At 46.2% G+C, this 19,429-nt stretch overlaps 1 protein-coding gene across 2 annotated transcripts in view; it reads left to right on the top strand.

Annotated features, from left to right (window-relative positions):
* PHC1 (polyhomeotic homolog 1) overlaps positions 1-19,123 on the top strand; it is a 325,158-nt gene extending 306,035 nt beyond the window's left edge. For both annotated transcript variants that reach the window (XM_069650568.1, XM_069650569.1), the window contains one exon: positions 18,578-19,123. In XM_069650568.1, coding sequence (XP_069506669.1) covers positions 18,578-18,732 — 155 coding nt within the window. In that variant the 3' untranslated portion in view covers positions 18,733-19,123. The remainder of the gene's footprint in view (positions 1-18,577) is intronic.
* Positions 19,124-19,429: the final 306 nt, after the last annotated feature.

Genomic DNA, 19,429 nt, shown 5'->3' on the forward strand with positions numbered 1-19,429 from the left:
CATAGGGTCACTGCCACTGGGCAAAGAGGCAATGCAGCTCTGGTTCTGGGCAATTCAAGAACGAATCTATCGGCAGTTCACCTAGCCAGAGAGAAGAACTTGACAGCGGACGCTCTGAGCAGGCAGAGTACAGTTTCCCACGAGTGGGAGCTAGCTCAGGAAGTCCTTCAAGAGATCTTCACCCTTTGGTGAACCCCTCAAGTGGATCTGTTCGCCACCAGCATCAACAGGAAGTGCGATCAGTTTTGTTCAAGGGAATTTCCTCCGAGAGGAGCTCTAGGAGACGCGTTCATAGTGGACTGGGAGTTTCCACTCCTGTACGCGTTTCCTTCAGTCTGTCATTCCTCAAATGATCAGGAGGTTGAGAAGATTCCGGAAAAACCATGATCCTAATTGGCCCGGATTGGGGCAGGAGAACGTGGTACCCGGACCTTCTGGACATGTCCATCTGCCCTCCAATTCGTCTTGGTGACTGGTGTCATTAGGCAATGTTAAATCTATTGTCGACGCGTCAATGGAGACTGAGGTGTGGCGCCGGAGGGCGGAGTCAGGGCAGCTCATGATCCCTGTGCTGCGCCCCTCTAAATTTAAAGGGGAAGGCGCGCACTATAAATAAATAAAACAAACAAAACAAATGGCCATCGCGTTCCACCGCCATGTCCCTTGGCAAGTCATAAGCAGGGTGGCCACTTGGGCCACTCCTTGAGCTTTCTGCAAGCATCACTGTTTGGATGCCGGCTCTAGATCTGATGCGCATTCGGACAGGCGGTTCTCAGGAACCTATTTGCTTAGGGAGGGTCTCCTCTCCACCCTGGGGCTACATTCAGTTGTAATCGCCCATGCATTATGCAGGAAAGGGGACAGGACGTAAGAGTAATTATAAGTTACTCACCGTAGTGACTTAGTCCTTAGTCCCCTTTTCTCCATACATCCCACCAACCTCCCCCCTAATAATACTGGTGTCATTAGGCAATCTTAAATCTATTGTCGACGCGTCAATGGAGACTGAGGTGTGGCGCCGGAGGACGGAGTCAGGGCAGCTCATGCCCCCTGTGCCGCGCCCCTCTAAATTTAAAGGGTAAGGTTTTTTCTAGTGAAAAAGGTTCCGTCTCCCGTCCCTTGGAAGGGACGCCCATGCAGTATGGAGGAAAGGCGCTAAGGATTAAGTATGTCAGTCACGACGGTGAGTAATTTATCATTTCTGAATGGGATGGAGGAGATCTGCATGGCATACTTGGATGACCTTGCAGTGTTCAGCCCTACTTGGAAATAACATATTGACCACTTAGGATATGTATTGCAGGCTCTTGAGCAGGTCAATCTGACCATAAAGGCAAGTAAATGTCAAATTGGTCAGAGTAAAGTGGTCTACCTTGGACATGAGGTAGGAGGAGGTGAAATAAGGCCATTACCTCGCAAAGTACAAGCTGTACAAGACTGGCCCACCCCTACTACGCAAACCCAAGTTGAGAGCCTTTTTAGGTCTGACAGGTTACTATCGGAACTTCATTGAGAACTATGGGACCATAGCTTCTCCCTTGAATGTGATCTCCTCACCCAAATTCCCCAAGAAAGTCAGGTGGAATGAGGAGTGCACTAAGGCCTTTTTCAAGCTCCGGTCTTGAGAGCTCCTGACTACAACCATTCCTTTATTTTACAGACAGATGCTTCCAATACAGGGATAGGTGCAGTTCTGAGTCAGCTGGATGAGATAGGCAGGGAACACCCTATCTACTTCATAAGTAGAAAACTGAAGGACCCTAAAACAAGGTGGGCAACCATAGAACGTGAGTGTTTTGCCATTGTGTGGTCCTGTAGAAGTTTACACCATACTTTTATGGATCGACTTTTGTAATTCAAAAAGACCACCAACCCTTGATATGGTTAATGCAGATAAAGGGGGAGAATCCTAAATTATTATGGTCAATCAGCCTACAAGGGTTTGATTTTACCATAGAACACAGGTCGGGGTGTAATCACCAAAATGCTGATGGTCTCTCCAGAAAATATGACCGAATGGAGTAAGGAGATTCATCCAGGGGTGGATTAAATCCTGTCCCTTAATCTAGGGGCAGGGCGGCAAGTGCTGGGGAGAATTCTCAGAAATGTGCCAATTCCCTCCACCCTAGAGAGTACCAGCAACTTTGCTGGATTTTGAGGACTTGATTTTATTTAACCTGGAGAGAGTTCAGACCCTTTTCCAACTATCTCATGTTTAATGTGATTTTCTGCCGTTTCATTTGGTTATGGAGTCTGACAAACTCCATAGGCATAATCTTTTACAGTCTTTCAGATTTCCCAAAGGTTTAAATACCTTCTCTTGGCTTAACTACTGTTTCCCAGAGCAGTAAAGTGAAATTGTCTTTGTTCCATTTGTAACTTTGTAGACCAGCCCACACCATCTTAAAATAGGGGGATGGAGGGGTTACGTAGTATCCCCTTTGTCTAGCTTCTCATGTAACATTTGTATGTTACCCTTTCCTCACTCAATGGCCGGTGGCAGTGCTTTACTTTTTACTACCACTATGGGATTTTACGGCGTGCTGCATTCGCAAGCCACGGTAAAGCACCCATGGGTGCCATTTTTGTCAAAATGGCCAGGTCTTCTTTTTTTGCATTTCTTTGTGGAAAGGTCCTTCTTGAGATTTACTCTGCGCGCCAAACCAGGTTTGATCCCTTTTGGCTTTGGCGGGATTCACGAGTGAAGCCCGCCTCTGGCTCCAGGGTGTCTGTCGGGGGCAGGAAGCAAAGGAGGTGCCTGAAACTCCCTGTGCTTAGTCTCCTAGGAGACAGGAATGCATTCTTAGATGATTGGCCGGCTGGCTGTCCTGCAAGGAGAGCCACCCTTCTGGGTGACTGACAGCTAGGCTGGAATGAATGGGAGCAAGCTGCATAAAAGGCAAAGCTTTTTGTCTTGGAGGGCAGAGTCGACCACTGGACGAAGGAATCCGACGAGAACTAGAAGAAGATGCCTGCTGCAACTCCTGGACCGTTGTTTTGCCCGGTGAAGCCTGGCTGCTCTGCTGAAACTCAAAATTCGTATTGACAGAGAAGCTCCTGCAAGGACGACTTCTCCCTTTGAGTTGGTGGGACCAATCATCTTCAAAGTAAGCCACCTGGACATCCTCACCACTGGTAGTCTTCACTGCAGTCGCTGCTGGAGCCGGATAGCCAGGTAGAGGAACACTAGCTTGTGTGCTTTGCTTTTAAGCTGGCCAAGAGCTCCAGGAATATCCTCCGGACTCCCAGGAAGCAGGACTGACTGAGCCTGAGCCCCCTTAACAGAGTTCAGGACCCCAGATGCAAGGAAAGCCCATCTCGACAGCCAGGAACTGCAGTGTTGCTATTTGCGGTAGATGCGAGGAGCTGAAACACTGAACAGCTACTTGTTTGAAGATTGCCAGTTGCAAGCAGTGACAGTGCAGGAGTCTCCAGAAGTCCTCCCTCTTGTCCCCACGACTGAGGCCCAGGAACAGCAAGCTCTGCAGAGCTGCACAGGAACAGGAGTCATCTGGTGCACTTTCTTCAACCTAAAGGTACTGTACAGTCTAAGAGAATGTACCTCTTGTTGTGTAGCCACTCGGAGACTTGCTTGGTTGCATGTGTAGAGTTGCTGTCAGCTTCTTTACTTCACAAGCCTAATCATCTTGTGGCCCTACTTTGATTTCATCTATTCTACAAAAGACTTTTTAAACGTTGGAAAGACTTTCTACTTACCTGCAAGAAGTGCTTCCGCTCACCTTGACTTTTGCTAACTCAACATTGGCTGACCTGGCTCCCTGAAAGACTGTTCTCTCTTCTGCTTTTGTGTTTTGCCTTCCTTCCAGGAAAGGGTTAACTGACTTTGCATTGGGGGGTTGTTTTGAAAGTACTTACCTAGTTAAGAATAATTGTGTGAATACTTGTTTATTTCTGAACTCTCTTCTCTTTAACCCTACTCCAAAGAAAATTCTAAATGCAACAGTAATATATTCATGCCAACAGCACCCTAGCTATTGAAGTCACCTGAGCGTGTAGGTAGTGCCAGTGTGTCATCCCAAATGGGTATTTGCTGATTTAGAGATCTAAGAGTGTGTATTTTTGAACTATATTTGTGTTTTATATTGCCCCCTTCTGAAGAAGGCTTATTCTAACTGACTGATAATTTAATAATTGTTTATTCAAGAAACTTTGTGTAAGACTTTATTTGAATGCGTGTCACTGTGAATCTCTTTGTAACTCCCCTACAGCTCACATTGACCCCTCTTAAGATGAGCATGGCTGCTCAACGTGCAACCTGTGTAGTAGACTTATACCAAAGGTTGGGTTCCTATTGCCAGGTGGTCATGGTGGTTGTAATGCACCCAAAGAGTACTGCATACAATATTGCCTAACGGTTACTTTCACAGTTGTACAATGACTCTCGGTAACAAATCACATAAATATTCAACTCGACAGCATACCTTTTGTGAATAGTGGAACACTTAGTCCTGGTAGAGTAAAAGTGTATCTACGTTTGTGATAACACAGTTATACTAGGTAAGTAAAACCTAAGGATCTAATATTCAATTACAGGTGATTTTGAGATCAGTGAAACTCAGATTGAGATAAGCAGTAACTCTTGGAACTTATTTTTGGGATGGCACAGTTAACTCAAGGTAAGTAAAGCCCATATACTTTTTTTAATCTCACAGGGAATCCAGGTTAGATATTTCCCAGCTATACAAGTAACTTATGTATGACTTATAAGGGACAGTTGGAACCAAACACTCTTCTGTCTACAACAGTACAGGGAAAGCAAAACCCAATATTAACCTTTACTGAATGACTCAGTTCGTTCTAGGTAGGTAACCTAATACAGACTTTTTCTGGACAGGCTAACAGCAAGTCAGTGGAAGCAAGACCCAGTTGGGGAACACTCATACAATTATCCTAGCAGGAATAATCTGGTGAAACCAATACATTACCTTTGGGAAGAGGCACAACCTAATAACAGGAGAGTATTATACCCTCACATCTACTTTTTATTAGAATGGCAAAATGGTTTCTAAGGAAAGAAAGATGTTAAGCATTCGTTTAAGGATAGTGCATCACACATCCAATGCAAGTAAGAACTTTTGTAACTGTTCACTCTTGGAGTTAGTTACCAATCAACTATTTTTCAAGTACATAGTTTCTTTTCTAGGCAAAAGGCCCAATCCCTTAAGCCTTTCCCTTATTCTAGGAGCATGAGTGTTCTCAGTGGCAGAAGGGGGTGGAGGGGTCCCTAGGATCTAGTGTCCAACCAACAGTGTCAGGATAGGTTCTTAATTAGCAAAAGTCAAGCAAGAGTTCCTTAGGAAGACTGGGCAAACAGGTGTGTACTTTAATTCTAGAGTTAGAAGAGGGTCCAGGGGCTTCGCAGAAGACACCCTAGCAGGATTCTAACAATGGGACTGGGTGCACTGGATGAGAGGCCTTCCCATCACAGAAAACACCCCACAACTATTCAGGAATCCCAAGATACTTAAGTGAAGTACATTCCCAAGTCAACACAGTACCACAGTGCTGAAGAAGATTTTGCAGCAGGAGGACTTCAGGATCTGCAGCCAAATACCCTGTCAGTGGATTCCTTCTCGTGGTGACTGAAAACAAGACCTCAGAAGGAACTTTGCAGTAGGAGACTCTAGGCAAGGTTTTCCTTGCGGCTGAATGTGCTTCTGTGGATTTGGTGCCTTTTCATTGAGCACAGAAGAAGACAGAAAATCGTGGTTGAATTCTCATCGTTACAAAGGTCCAGCACTCTGGTGAGGGGACTTTTCAGAATTGATTCGTGTCCCTGGAGATCCACCAGGATGCCCACCAAGTTTCAGCGAGATTCAGAATTCGGAAGACCGTGAGCTGCACAATGGCTTAAGCTTCCAGGGTATTTGGGTTTTGCAGCCCTGCAAGGTCGCAGCAACGCGTGGGATGGCTCAAAATGCAGGTCTATTTGAGTCTAGTGGGTCTCACCAGGCTCTGGGTCGTCGTTCTCGGAGTCCTGAGGTCGATTGGAAGGAAGGGTTACAACAGGCTCCGGTTACACAGCAGACTCCCCGGTCGCTTGAAATCGTTTAAGCCGCTTTTCCTTCATCCTCTTCGGTTTCTGTTCCATTGGTCAACTTGTCTTCAGCTTCCAGGTTTGCAGTATTTAACAGGAACAACACTACTTCTGCAAGGGGCGTTCTGGTTGTCCAATCGGGACAGCCAGCCCCCCACTGGGATTTGTCCCCATTCAGGCAAGGAAGAAGACAAAGGGCTGCAGAGTTTTGGACTCCTCCCTCGCTTCCTGCCTCCAGAGACTGGAGCCTGGATGGGGGAGTCCAGGGGACTCCCGCCGAAGATAAAAATCACACAAAAGAATTTCCCTACCTGGATGTCGGTGGGAGGGAGGGGGAGAACAAGAAAGGACCAACACTAAAATGGTGAAAAAAGACAGGCCATTTTGGTAGAATGAGCACCATTAGGTGCCTTTACTGCAGCTGTGAACACAGCCGGCGGTAAAGGTGCACTAAATGAATACAACGTATCACTGCCACCAGTCATTGAAGGTAAGCTTGTCCCTGTAACAGAATTGTTACAGTTTAAGTGTGAAAGGGGATACGTTGTATCTCCCAAGCACTCCACATAAGGTGGGGTGTGCTGGTTTCAACAAACAAAATGTAAAAGGGATCCAAAGATCCTTTCTACCCTAGGGAACTGTTATTCTCTCAAGGCTAGCCAAAGAAAGTTAAAAGGGGAACCACTAGGGCAACCCAGCAACAGGCTCTTATTGCCAAAAAAGTTGTTAAAGAGGATAACTTTAAAAAGACACTATGGAGAGTCAAAAAAATAACACCCATAAAAAGAGTAAAAGGATTCGGGGAGTGTGGAAAAAGGTTCCCACTCACAGGGGTATTAAGGGAAAATATCCCTCTAGTAAAGCAAAAAGTTCTGGGGTTGACCCAGGTCAGGAAGATTGGCAATTTCAATGAAAATCTTACATAACGGCAGTCCTTTCAGGACATCCTGCCTCCAAGTTTGAACTGGATTCTCTGTCAGGCTGGAAGACAAAGAGCTGAAGAGTGTTGGACTCGTCCCTCGTTTCCTGCCTTCTCAGACACTCTGGAGCCTGGGTGGGGAATCCACAGGATTCCCACAGAAGAAGAAAAATGGACACAAAGGAATTTCCTGGCCTGGAGGTCACGGGAAGAAGCAAAAAAGGGCAAGGAACACTAAAATGCTGAAAAAAGACAGGGGCCATTTTGGTAAAATGTGCACCCATAGGTGCCTTTACCAGGACTTTGGAAACAGCCTGCGCTAAAGGTGCACCAAATTAGTTAAAAGGTTCACTGCCACCAGCCATTAAAGGTAAGTTTGTCGTTGTAACATAAATGTAGCTTTTAAAATGAGAATGCGGGTGCATAGTATCTCCCCAGCACTACACATAGGGTAGGGTGGGCTAGTCTCACCTGATATGTAAAAGGGATCCAGAGATCCTTTTTACACTTGGGAACTGAAGTGCTCACAAGGTTAGCCAGGGAAAGATAAAAGGGGAGCCCATAGGGCAACCCAGCCACAATAGGCAGTATGTACCAAAAGTTGTCAGAGGATAAGAATAAAAAGGCACTACGGAGAGTCTAAAAAAAAATGACACCCATAAAAATAAGATTTTGAGAGTGTGGAAAAAGGTTCCCACTCACTGAGGTAAAAGGAAAAATAATCTGAGTTCATTTTACTTGCCTACAATAATAATAGCTTAGCATGTATATAGCGCTACAAACCCTCAGGCATCTGACAGCTGCTTATTACCGACCTCAGAAGGATGAAAGGCTGAGTTTGGCCCTGCCGGGATTCGAACCTGCGTCAGCAGGCTCTACACAGATGTCAAAGCGAGTGCTCTACACGCTGTGCTATCGCTACAGCTCACATCCTCATAAAATAAGCCTGGCTGCTCTGCCAATCCACCAAACCTTTGGGTAGTTCAGACTTCTACAAAGAGTCGGGGCCTGTTGGGGGAGAATTCTCATTTCGAAGGGATTGTGTCCTCCGACGTATTCCTTATCTTTGTTACTCATTCCAGCTTGCTGGCCTCGGAAATGTTTTCAGTAGAGGGCGCTGCACATCGACGCCCCTCGACAGCCTCCGTATCAGCGCCAACGTCATTGTGCGTATAAATAGACTTGGTCAGTGTCCGTTGTTCAGTTCTGTTTTTCTGCGCTTCGTGGGCCTCGGAAACGTGACGCTCAGTTCCTTTCTTCAGGAAAATCCTTCTTATTCTCTGAAGATCATTATCGTAATACGATGGCTTCTTCATCCGAACCATCGACTGCATGGTCGGGCTTTAAAAAGTGGCGTGACTGTGGGAAGAAAATGCCATTAACGGATCCTCACAGGATCGGTTTGTGGTGCCTGGGATCGGAGCATCACTGTTCGGAATGCGAGGACTGTATGTCCATGACGGCGAAAGCCTTGAAGGAGCGTAAGGGGAAGTTAGAAAGAGTTAAGAGCTTTAAAACTTCTACTCCCTCGAAAGTTTCTTCGGCTGAGTCGAGACATTCGTCTCCTCGTCGACGAAAGAAACATTCCCGTTCAAGATCTTGAAGCGGTTCTAATCAGTCAAAACACTCTAAGAAGAGGCATCGTAGATCTCCCTTTTCTTCCTCTACCTCCCCAGAAAGGGTCACCTACCCCACGAAACACAACTCTCCAGCTAAATGGGAGGAATTCCGTAAGAAAATGCTTAGGGTCTTCGAGAAAGCGGCCTCGATCCCCTCGGAGACATCTAAAGGTGATACCCTGGGTGAAAGACCCGAAAAATCAAAATACTGCGAGTCGTTGAACCCGGCGAGAGAAACTACTCGAGCGTCATGAACCCTCGAGTAAAGGCAGTAAGACCGCATCATCGACGCCGAAGGTTTCTTCGACTCACAAATCTGCGTCATCGACTCCTTGTCGAAGGGTCCTTCGATGCATAAATCGGTTGCATCGACGCAGTCTTCGACACCACTGTCGACTCCGATAAAAGCAGACCTACAACTGTCACTACGTCTGACAGTAGATGTGTCGAAGGCTTCGACCATGACGTCGAGGATTCCATCGACTATCTCGACGACGCTGAGTAGGATCCCGATCCTCTCGAGTACATCGAGGTCTCTTCAAACTTTCTCGATGCCTTTTTCAGGTTTGTCGACAACCTTGACGTTTTCTCAGCCAGTGACAACCAATTTGGCCCCTTGTGCTCTAGAAACGGGTTTTAAACCATATCCTAGGTCTGACTACTTTAGAGCCTTGTCCTTTATATATGAGGAAGGGGAGGATTCCGACCATGAGACCCTTTGGTTTACAAAGGACTACAATACCCATGCCAAAGGAATTAATCTCTGAGGAGAACAGGTTAAAAGACCTTCAGGACTCTCTACATGAAGTAAGTGGTTTAGATACTTCTCCAGAACTAGTTTGCTAAACCAGACTCTGGAGAGCATGCTGAGAACCCTTATTGGATTTTGATGGCCTGAATAATTGAATTCATGGGGTGGTCTACACCTACACCTTATTTTCAGCAGGATGGCCTTAATGATATTTTAGATAAAGGTCCACAGGAGGATCCTGTTGTTCCTTTTCATACTGCCCTGCAAAGAAAGAATTCTGCAAATTGGGGAAAATCCAGAAGTTATCCCTGCAGTAAATAAAAATATGCTAAATACAGTGCATCTGCTTCAGATCCTGAATATCTGAGCAAGCATCCAACTCCAGAGAGTTTAGTTGTACAAGCAGCAACGTCATCAAACAGTAGGTCTGGATACCCTACTATTCCACACGACAGGGATGATAAAAGATTTGATGCCATGTCAAAAAAAGTATTTTCAACATGTAGCATGGCGCTTAAATCTAATAAGGCCACCTGCACGCTAGCAATATTCAGCCACACACTTTGGGAGTGTGCTCCATCTGCGGCTGACTCTTCCAGAAGGAGAAGAAAGGGAAGCTTTCTTAAACATCATCAGGGATGGAAAGGATGCAATGTGCGAGTCCCTCCAAACAGGTGTTAGGGAGAATTCTCTGTAAGGCTAATTTCCCAAACCTAGTGAGTCCCCCAGCAGCTTTGCTGGATTGTTGGGGTTTATTTTTTTCTCTCCTGCTAAGAGTGAGATTCTTTTACTCCCACTCTTAGACATGATTTGAGGTGTTCCTTTAACTTTCAATGTGTTTTATGGGCTATGGGGTCTTTTACTCCATAGGGTCTTGTGTGTTTTTTTTTTTTATGTGGGTTACACAGCACCCTCCGTGCCGTAACCCAGGGGTGTAGTAGCGACCCCCCCAACATAGACTCCATACCCTGGGACTGACTACTGTCTCCCAGGGCATGTAAAGTCACCATTGGCTTTACTAGTCCCAAATTATGAACAGAAACCAGTACAAACCATCATATTGTGAACGTACTGGTCGGGGCAATTTGATTGCCCCGGGGTCTGTTGTTCGAGGGGGCACGTCTCCATCCCCCCTGATCGAGTTTTGGCTGGTGGCAGTGGATACTACTTTTTATATTTGACCGCGAATATATCTCTATGGGATTTTCCCATTGTTCGAGGCTACCAACTTTAATTATTTCATTCTTATAGCATCGAACATACCGCCGGTTTATTTATTTAATATTAATTCACTGGTTGGTATTTTGTGCCAGAACTCGATTCTAAAATGGCGTTTGTGTTCTCTTCTGTGACTCCAACCCAAGACGAGCCTTTTGTTCCACTTTTTGGCGGGCTTCTCCACAGAAGCCTCCAAAAGTGGTGCCACTCTGTCTGGGTACCACAGGGGGTGTGGGAGGGGGTTTAGGCACCCTGGATTGAGTTACCTTGGTAACTCAAGTCGCACTCTTGTCTGATTGGCTCAAGTGGTGAGCCGGCCGGCTCACCACTTAGCATGTTTGAGTGACAGCTAGGCTGAGTGAATGGGGGTGTGCTGCATAAAAGCAGGGCTTTGGGGACTGGAACTTCAGAAGTCGCCACAGGACCTAAGAATCCGAGGAGGGAGATGCTGAGCCGACCTGCAACGACGACACCACCGGTGGAGCCCTGCTGAACCGCCTCACCACTTTTCCCCAACGACAGAGGAGATCTCCAGTCCGGAGAGTCTTCTTCCTTTGACTGGTGGGGATAACCAGTTTTGCCTTCTTTTCACCTTCCTGGAGCATCTCGTGGCCGCCTTGCCCGCGCAAAGAACCCCGGCAACCGTAATACCACGGTTTACCACTACCGCGAAGAGAAGGGTAGTGCCTTTTAACCGGAGAACTCCGCAGCTGGTTTCTTCCCTGGCAGTGCAACAACCTTCATCTTTCCTCCATGGCGAGACCTCTTCTTCCTCTGGACGAAACACCGACTTGCACCTGCTGCCAGGAACAACTGCCCCCGCTGGAGCTTCCTTCACACTTAAGGTACTGTGTCCCGCCTGGCTTTCCTTGCGACAGATTGTTCGGGGTGACAGTAAAGCCTCGACTTTCTAACCTAGGCTAGCCTGGGACAACCTAGCTAACTTTTCCTGACTTTAATTTCATCCTTTTTGTGCGAACTATCTACAAGACTGTTTTGGGCATAACCCCACTGCGTGAACCTGGACCCCTTCTGCTTGCTCTCTCCAAGAGTGGGCCTTGCAATTGACTTCCTTGCTCTACAGTAGAACTCTGCCTATCCTGCCTTACTGTGGTTCTTTGTAAAAGTATGGAAACTTGTGCGCTTCCTTAACTCTGCCTTTTTCCCCTCCCTTTCTTTACAACTTATTAGAGTGTCATCTTATGTTAAGCGCTCACCTCTGTCGGAAAATAAGTGGTGTTTCTCACTAAGACTTGTCTAATAAGTGAATAGGGTGGTATATATATGATAGTGACTGTGTGCTGAATTTACTTACCTCGTTTTTGCTAGTGTAAATCACAAGTGTGTTTTTAAATAAATAATTATATACTTTTACACCAAAGCTCTGGTCAGTGTTTGTTTGTGCTACTGTGTCTCTGTACCTATTGTGTATACTCTGCATACTGCCTAACTCTTCTTGAGGGAAGTCTGACTGCTCAGCCACAGCTACCAAGTGAATCTGTGTGGTACAGACTGCTACCAAGTGGGTTTACTGCCAAACACCTGTAGTCTTAAATCCTTTGCAGTGGTCCCTAAGGGAACTGCACAGGTTTCTGCCTAACAGGCATTTATTCTGCTGACAGCATCAGCAGGGCCATGGCAGCAAGTACCACAATCCGCAGATTTGCGTGGTTGCGGACGTCTGGTTTTGCTCCAGATGTACAAGCCTGACTTCTGAACATGCCCTTTGACGGCACTTCTTTATTTGGAAAGAAGGCTGATGACAGCCTGGAGAGATGACAAACATCCAAGGTAGCAGCAAACTCTCTTTGGGCTGCAATCTGGCAGACTCCGAATCGCCCCTCATGAGCTTCCTGGAGGGGTAGGTCCTTTCGCTTTTACTCCGCAATCGGAAAAGGCAGAGGACAGCCAACTCAAAAGGGGCCAGAAACGATTCATCCGTGGTGGATGGGGAAAAGGTACAAAAGCCGCAGCAGCAGGTGCCACTTTACCCTCGGCATCTGCGCCAGCTGCTTCTAAACCCCTCTGAGGTCTCCCCTCACAAGACACCAGTAGGTGGCAGGTTAACTCAACATCTGGCAGAATGGCAGGCTATTACGTCAGATGCTTGGGCATTGGGCTCCAAAGTTACTGCCTGCCCTTCCTACACACCCCTCAGTCATCCACCGGGGAACAACTCTTTGAAGTTTACAGACCTGCTCCTTATGCAGGAAATTGTAGACCTTCTAGAGAAGGGTGCCATAGAACCGGTACCTGTAGCGGAGAGGAACAAGGGTTGGTATTCCCCCTACTTCGTAGTACCAAAGAAGGACGGAGGACTGAGACCCATCTTGGACTTGCGAGAATTGAACTAATTCCTCAGGAAAGACAAGTTCAAGATGGTAAACCTTTCTCAGATCCTTCAGGCCCTCCAGCTTCAGGACTGGTTGGTATCTCTAGACCTTCAGGATGCTTATTTCCATGTGCCAATCCATCTCAAACACAGGAACTACCTGAGGTTCGCAATTGGCAACTCTCACTATCAATTTCGAGTTCTGCCATTTGGGCTGACCTCCGCCCGAGGGTCTTTACCAAGCTAATGTCGGTAGTGGCTGCAGGTCTGAGGGAAGGTATCCATGTCTACCCCTACCTGGACGATTGGTTGATCAGAGCAGTATCTTCGGAACAAGCTCAGATCCAGGTAGATTGTCTGCCACTTCCTTCACAAGCTGGGCTTCTCCCTTAACTTAAAGAAGTCACAGATGATACCATCACAGAGACTCCAGTTCATTGGAGCAGTCCTGGACACTTCCCTGGGAAAAGTCTCGCCACCAGCGGTGAGGGCTCAAGATATTCTACAGATGGTCACCAAGTTTCAAAATGCCCAACGTCTACCAGCCTTCGACTTTTTGAGGTTGCTAGGCCTCATGACATCCTGCATCTTCCTAGTGCAAGAGGCTCGCCTGAGAATGAGATCCCTCCAGTGGGCACTAAGAACCCAGTGGTCGCAATTCTCAGGAAGAATGTCAGATCTCCTTCAAGTCCCGGACAAAGCAGCTTGAGACCTTCAGTGGTGGGCCTGTTGGGAGAACATCTTGAAAGGAGAACAGTTTTGGCAACCATGGCCGGAGATAACTGTAGTCATGGATGCCTCACTCACGGGCTGGGGAGCCCATGCCAACGACTTGACCATCAGCGGTCGTTGGTCTCCATTGGAGTCCAGACTACATATCAACCTGTTGGAGCTGAGAGCAATCAGACTAGCGCTGAAAGCTTTTCTGCCATCAGTAGAGGGAAAGAATGTCCTGATAGTGCATGGCCACTGTGTTGTCCGTCATTATCTCAACAAAAGAGGCGGCGTAGGATCACTGCCACTGGGCAAAGAGGCAATGCAGCTCTGGTTCTGGGCAATTCAAGAAGGAATCTCTCTATCGGCAGTTCACCTAGCCAGAGAGAAGAACTTGACAGCGGATGCTCTGAGCAGGCAGAGTACAGTTTCCCACAAGTGGGAGCTAGCTCAGGAAGTCATTCAAGAGATCTTCACCCTTTGGGGGAACCCCTCAAGTGGATCTGTTCGCCACCAGCATCAACAGGAAGTGCGATCAGTTTTGTTCAAGGGAATTTCCTCCGAGGAGCTCTAGGAGACTCGTTCGTAGTGGACTGGGAGTTTCCACTCCTGTACGCGTTTCCTCCAGTCTGTCATTCCTCAAATGATCAGGAGGTTGAGAAGATTCCGGAAAAACCATGATCCTAATTGGCCCGGATTGGGGCAGGAGAACGTTGTACCCGGACCTTCTGGACATTTCCATCTGCCTTCCAATTCGTCTTCCCGGAAAGAGGATCTTCTCTCGCAGAAGGGAGGTCAGGTTCTCCATCCAGACATCAGAACCCTCAACCTTCACGCTTGGTTTCTGAAAGGTTGAGATACAAGGATTGGGATCTCCCGGATGACGTCATGGAGGTGTTGCTTTCAGCTAGAAGGCCAGCAACAAAGACTTCATACCGCTGCCGTTGGAACAAATTTTGCAGCAGATGTAGAGAAAAGAATATTGAACCCTTTTCATGCAATACACCAATGGTGTTATCTTTCTTGCTTTACTTGGCAAATTCAGGTCTTCAAATTGGTACGATCAAGGGCTACCTCCCAGCAGTGTTAATCTTTAAGCGTACTGCTGAGGAGCCTTTATATTTCAAAATACCCTTGGTAATCCAATTTCTGAAAGGTTTAACTAATGTTTATCCCCCAAAGCCTTTTCAAGTTCCATTGTGGGACCTAAATCTAGTCTTACATTTTCTGATGGGTACTCCTTTTGAACCACTCCATTCCTGTTCATTAAGATTTCTCACTCTTAAAACAGTCTTCCTAGTGGCTCTAACATCTGCCAGAAGAGTGAGCGAATTACAAGCTCTATCTTGCAAACCTCCTCATACAATCTTTCATAAAGACAAGGTTGTTTTACAAGTGAAGCCTAATTTTCTCCCAAAGGTGGTCTCTGAATCCCACATTACTCAGAAAATAACTTTACCTTCGTTCTGTCCTCCTCCCCACCCAGGGAAAGAGGAAGAGAGGTTACATAGGCTGGATCCAAGGCGTGCCATGAGTTTTTATATTAGCAGACTTGCTAGGATAAGGCAAGCAGACCAACTGTTTGTAGGATATGAAGGACACAAATTAGGATTGCCAATCACGAAACAGACCATTTCATGATGGATTATTTTAACCATTCTAGAATGCCACTGCTATGGGAGTCTATCAAAGATAAGGAATACGTCGGAGGACACAATCCCTTTGAAGAACAAGTTACTTTCTTACCTTGTAACGTTCTTTCGAGGGGATGTTCCTCCGACGTATTCCTCATCGCCCCTCCCATCCATCCCTGCAGTAAAACTTCCCTTGTAGTTGCAGCTTACGCTCCTTCAAGGTCAATGACCAATTCATGCAAAGCAAATTTAAGATTCAAAACGGAACTGAGCAACGGACGCTGCGCAAGTCTATCTATACGCACGATGACGTCGCGCCGATACGGAGCCTGTCGAGGGACACCGACTCGAGGGACGTCGACGCGCATCCCCTTTCTCTACCTTCTCATGTAACATTTTTTATGTTACCCTCACTACAATTAATGGCTGGTGCAGTGGTTTAATTTTCCTACCATTGTGCATTTGACTGTATGCTGAATCCTCAGCTGTATGCAGTATTGCACCCATGGGTGCCCATTTTGTCAAAATTGCCCCGGTCTTCTTTTTTCGCTACTTCTTTTTTGTAAGGTCCTTCTTGAGATTTATACTGTGTGCTAAACCAGGTTTGGTCCCTCTGTTTGTTTTGTCTTTGGCAGGATTCACGGGTGAAGCCTGCCTCTGGCTCCAGTGTGTCTGGCAGGGCAGGAAGCGAGGTAGGTTTCCGAAACTCCCTGTGCTTAGTCTCCTTGGTTACTGCAATGCACCCAAAGGTGATTGGCTGGCTGGCTGACTGTCCTTGGAGGACAGCCACCCTGCTGTGAGTGACAGCTAGGCTGCAAATTAATGGGAGAAACATGCATAAAAGGTGAGGTCTTTTACAAGGAAGGCAGAGTCGACCAGTGGACGAAGGAACCAAAGAAGAAACTGGAAGAGAAGCTTGCTGCACCCTCCTGGGCCGTTGGTTTGCCCAGCGAAGCCCTGCTGCAGTGCTGAAGCTCCAAATTCCGAATCGACTAGAGAAACCCGGAACGGATGACTTCTTCCCTTGGGTTGGTGGGACCAACTGACCCCAAGACGAACTTGACTGGAACCCCTCTCCCTTCTGGCTGTACTTCTTCTCTGCTACTGGAACCGAGTGCCTGTGGACAGGAACACCAGGAACGAGTGCATTGCCTTTAAGCCGGACCCACGCTCCAGAAAGATCCTAACGACTCCCTTGAAGCAGGACTACCTGAGCCACCTGAGTGCTGGACCCCAGAAGCAAAAGTGTCCAAGAACCGCAGTGGAACTATTTGCGAGTAGCTTAAACCGTGAAGTGCCGCTGATCTGGAGTGAGTCCATTGCTGCCGCTGACCTTCAAACTGTAGTGTAAGAGTTCTGAGACGTCCTCCCTCTTGTCCCCACGACTGAGACCCAGGAACAACAGGATCTGCAGGACAACAACAGGAACAGAAGCCAGCTCGACCCTTTTCTTCAGACTCAAGGTACTGTGTAACTAGGGGTACTTGCCTCTTGTTGTGTGTAGCTTGCTGGCTCCCACTGGAGCTGGAGACTTGCATTTGCTGCCCTTTGCAGAGTAGCTTGCAGCTTTGCTTTTCACAAGCCTCCCAGCTTGTGGCCCAACAGTGATTCTTTTTACAACAAAACTCTCTAACATTGTGGAACACTTTTGTGCTATCTTCAAGAAGTGCCTCAGTTCCTAGACTTTGCTCAATTGACGTGGGCTGCCCTGGCTCCCTGAAGACTCTTCTTACCCTCTGACTCTGTGTTCATCTGTCCCTCCAAAAAGGCATACATAAGTTATAAATTGCTTGGATAGCTGGGGAAAGGTTAACCTGTATTTCGTTGGGGGATTGTAAAGTGCTTACCTGCTTGGAGAAACCTGTTAACCTTTTGTTTCCTTCCCTAACCTATACCTTTTTCCAAAACCTCAGTATTGCATTAAATGTTAAAGTGATATATCAATGGCCACATTGTCCTAGCAATGGAAGTCACCTGCGGGGTGTAGGAAGTGTGTGTGTGGGACAATGCAAAAGGGTATCTTCTTAATTAACTGAAACTGAAGGAGTGCATTTTTTTAAGTGTATTTTATTGTTGACAATTGCCCTTTCCAAAGAACTTATTTTAAAACTGACTGTTTAATAAATAATTATGTTAATAGGAAAACTTGAGTATAAGTGTTATTTGAAAACCTGTCAGTGTGAATCTCTGTTACACTTATACAGCTCTCATTGGCCCCTCTTGAGAGAAGTCTGGCTGCTCAGGCACTCTACTAACTTGTGTAGTACACACCTATACCAAAGGTTGGGTTACCTATTGTCAAGAGGACAAGGCTGTTGTAGCCTCCCACAGGTTTACTACATACAATCTTGCCTAACAGGGCCTGTATACCAAGGCATAGTTTTATAGAGTCTCGCCTGTTGGTGGAATCTAGGAAAACTCCCCTAACACTTACAAGGTTGCTTTCCTTATTGCATCCATAAGAAGGGTACGCGAATTACAAGCATTATCTGTTTCAGAATCTTTTGTGTCAATTCACAAGAGTAAACTGGTGTTAAGAAATCATCCTAGGTTTTCACCAAATTTCATTTAAAAATGTTATTGAACTTCTAGCTTTCTTCCAGAACACTCGGAATAGAGGGGAGGGTGCTTCATAACCTGAAGTTAGAAGAGCAGTTATATACTATGTCAAAAAAACAAAACCTATTAGGAAAACTGATCATTTTTTTATTTCTGTGGCAAAAGGGATCCAGTCACAAAAGCAACCATGCTAGATTGATTGCAAAGTGTATACATCAATGTTACACACTGTCAAAGCACTCCTTTTCGAACCAAGGGCTGACTCCACATGTGGTACAGGGGCAACTCTTGCTTTCCTAGCAAATGTGCCAATGGAGGCAATATGTAAGGCAGCAACATGTTTAGTGCATGCATTTACACAGCACTATTGTGTAGATACGCATTCAAGGTCAGACTTGCAAGACGGACAAGCAGTGTTAAGGTACCAACCACCGATCTCGTGTACTGCCTATCTATGGATAGCATGTTAATCTAAGCAGCTTCACAAGCCCCAGAAGATCAATATGACCAGTAATCATCATTCTGTGGCTTGTATATGCTTAGAATCATATGCCCTCCCTGCAAGGGAGCCAAGGACACAATTGTATTAAAACAGTGCACCGATTACGTTTCTTCAGGACAGAAAAATAATCTAAGGATGTCAATGCGTGATTAAAGACTATTACCTGCAAGTAATAATTGCCATATTTTTACTCTGTTAAAGCTATGAAAGAGAGTTAAAAAGATATACAATTTGCCTACTTATATTCTCTGCCTGTCCCTCCCTCTTGTAGGCTGCCAGGAAATTGCAGATGATTTTCGTTCACAGGAGATTGATGGCCAAGCCCTTCTGCTACTAAAGGAAGAGCACCTGATGACGGCTATGAACATCAAGCTGGGTCCTGCCCTCAAAATTTGCGCTAAAATCAACGTGCTTAAAGAGACTTGAGACCCTTTGGGGGTTTATAAAGACTGACATCTCAGACATGATGGAATCGTATAAAGCTGAAGGATTTCGTATTGTTTCACGGAAAGGGGTTTGGATTTAAAGAACTCTGGATTGACTTTTGAGGTGCTTGGCTAAGAGGGCAAACCAAAGGGGACTAAAGGTGGGGGTCCGTCAAAAAAACCTGCAGAACTCCCTCTTCTGCCTCATTGATAAATCAATGACCACCTTTCAAAGACCAGTGCGGGAGCGTTGAATCAAGCATTCATTAACCTCAGAGTTCAAATGTCGGAAATTGAGTAGCCGAGTGGAGGAATTGTCGTGTGATGTCAAATGCAATTCCGCCGTATTTTTTTTGTTTTTATGTATTTTTTTTTTTATAGCACATAAAGGCATGAAAAAAAAAACCTGTGTCCTGTCTCTGGTTGAGTCGAAAAATCAAGAAGAGTATGTGCCTAGGAACCAGGGAGATTAAAATACATTTGCCAAAAATCCTATTTTTCAAATTGAGGGATGAATCTCTTCGCTCTGGTCAAATACATTTTGTCTCCCTATCGATTAGAAGATCTGGCAGTGTTGGGGTGGGGGAGTAGGGGGGGGAAGCCCAGTAGTGCAGGGAGGCATGGATTGCTTCTTTAATACATGAAAGGAGCACTAAGGTGTAGGAATGTCTGTGGAGACTTGGAGTTCATAAAATCTT

The sequence above is a fragment of the Ambystoma mexicanum genome, chromosome 3p, assembly GCF_040938575.1.
Source record: "Ambystoma mexicanum isolate Mex_15411 chromosome 3p, UKY_AmexF1_1, whole genome shotgun sequence".
Taxonomy (NCBI): Eukaryota; Metazoa; Chordata; class Amphibia; order Caudata; family Ambystomatidae; genus Ambystoma; species Ambystoma mexicanum.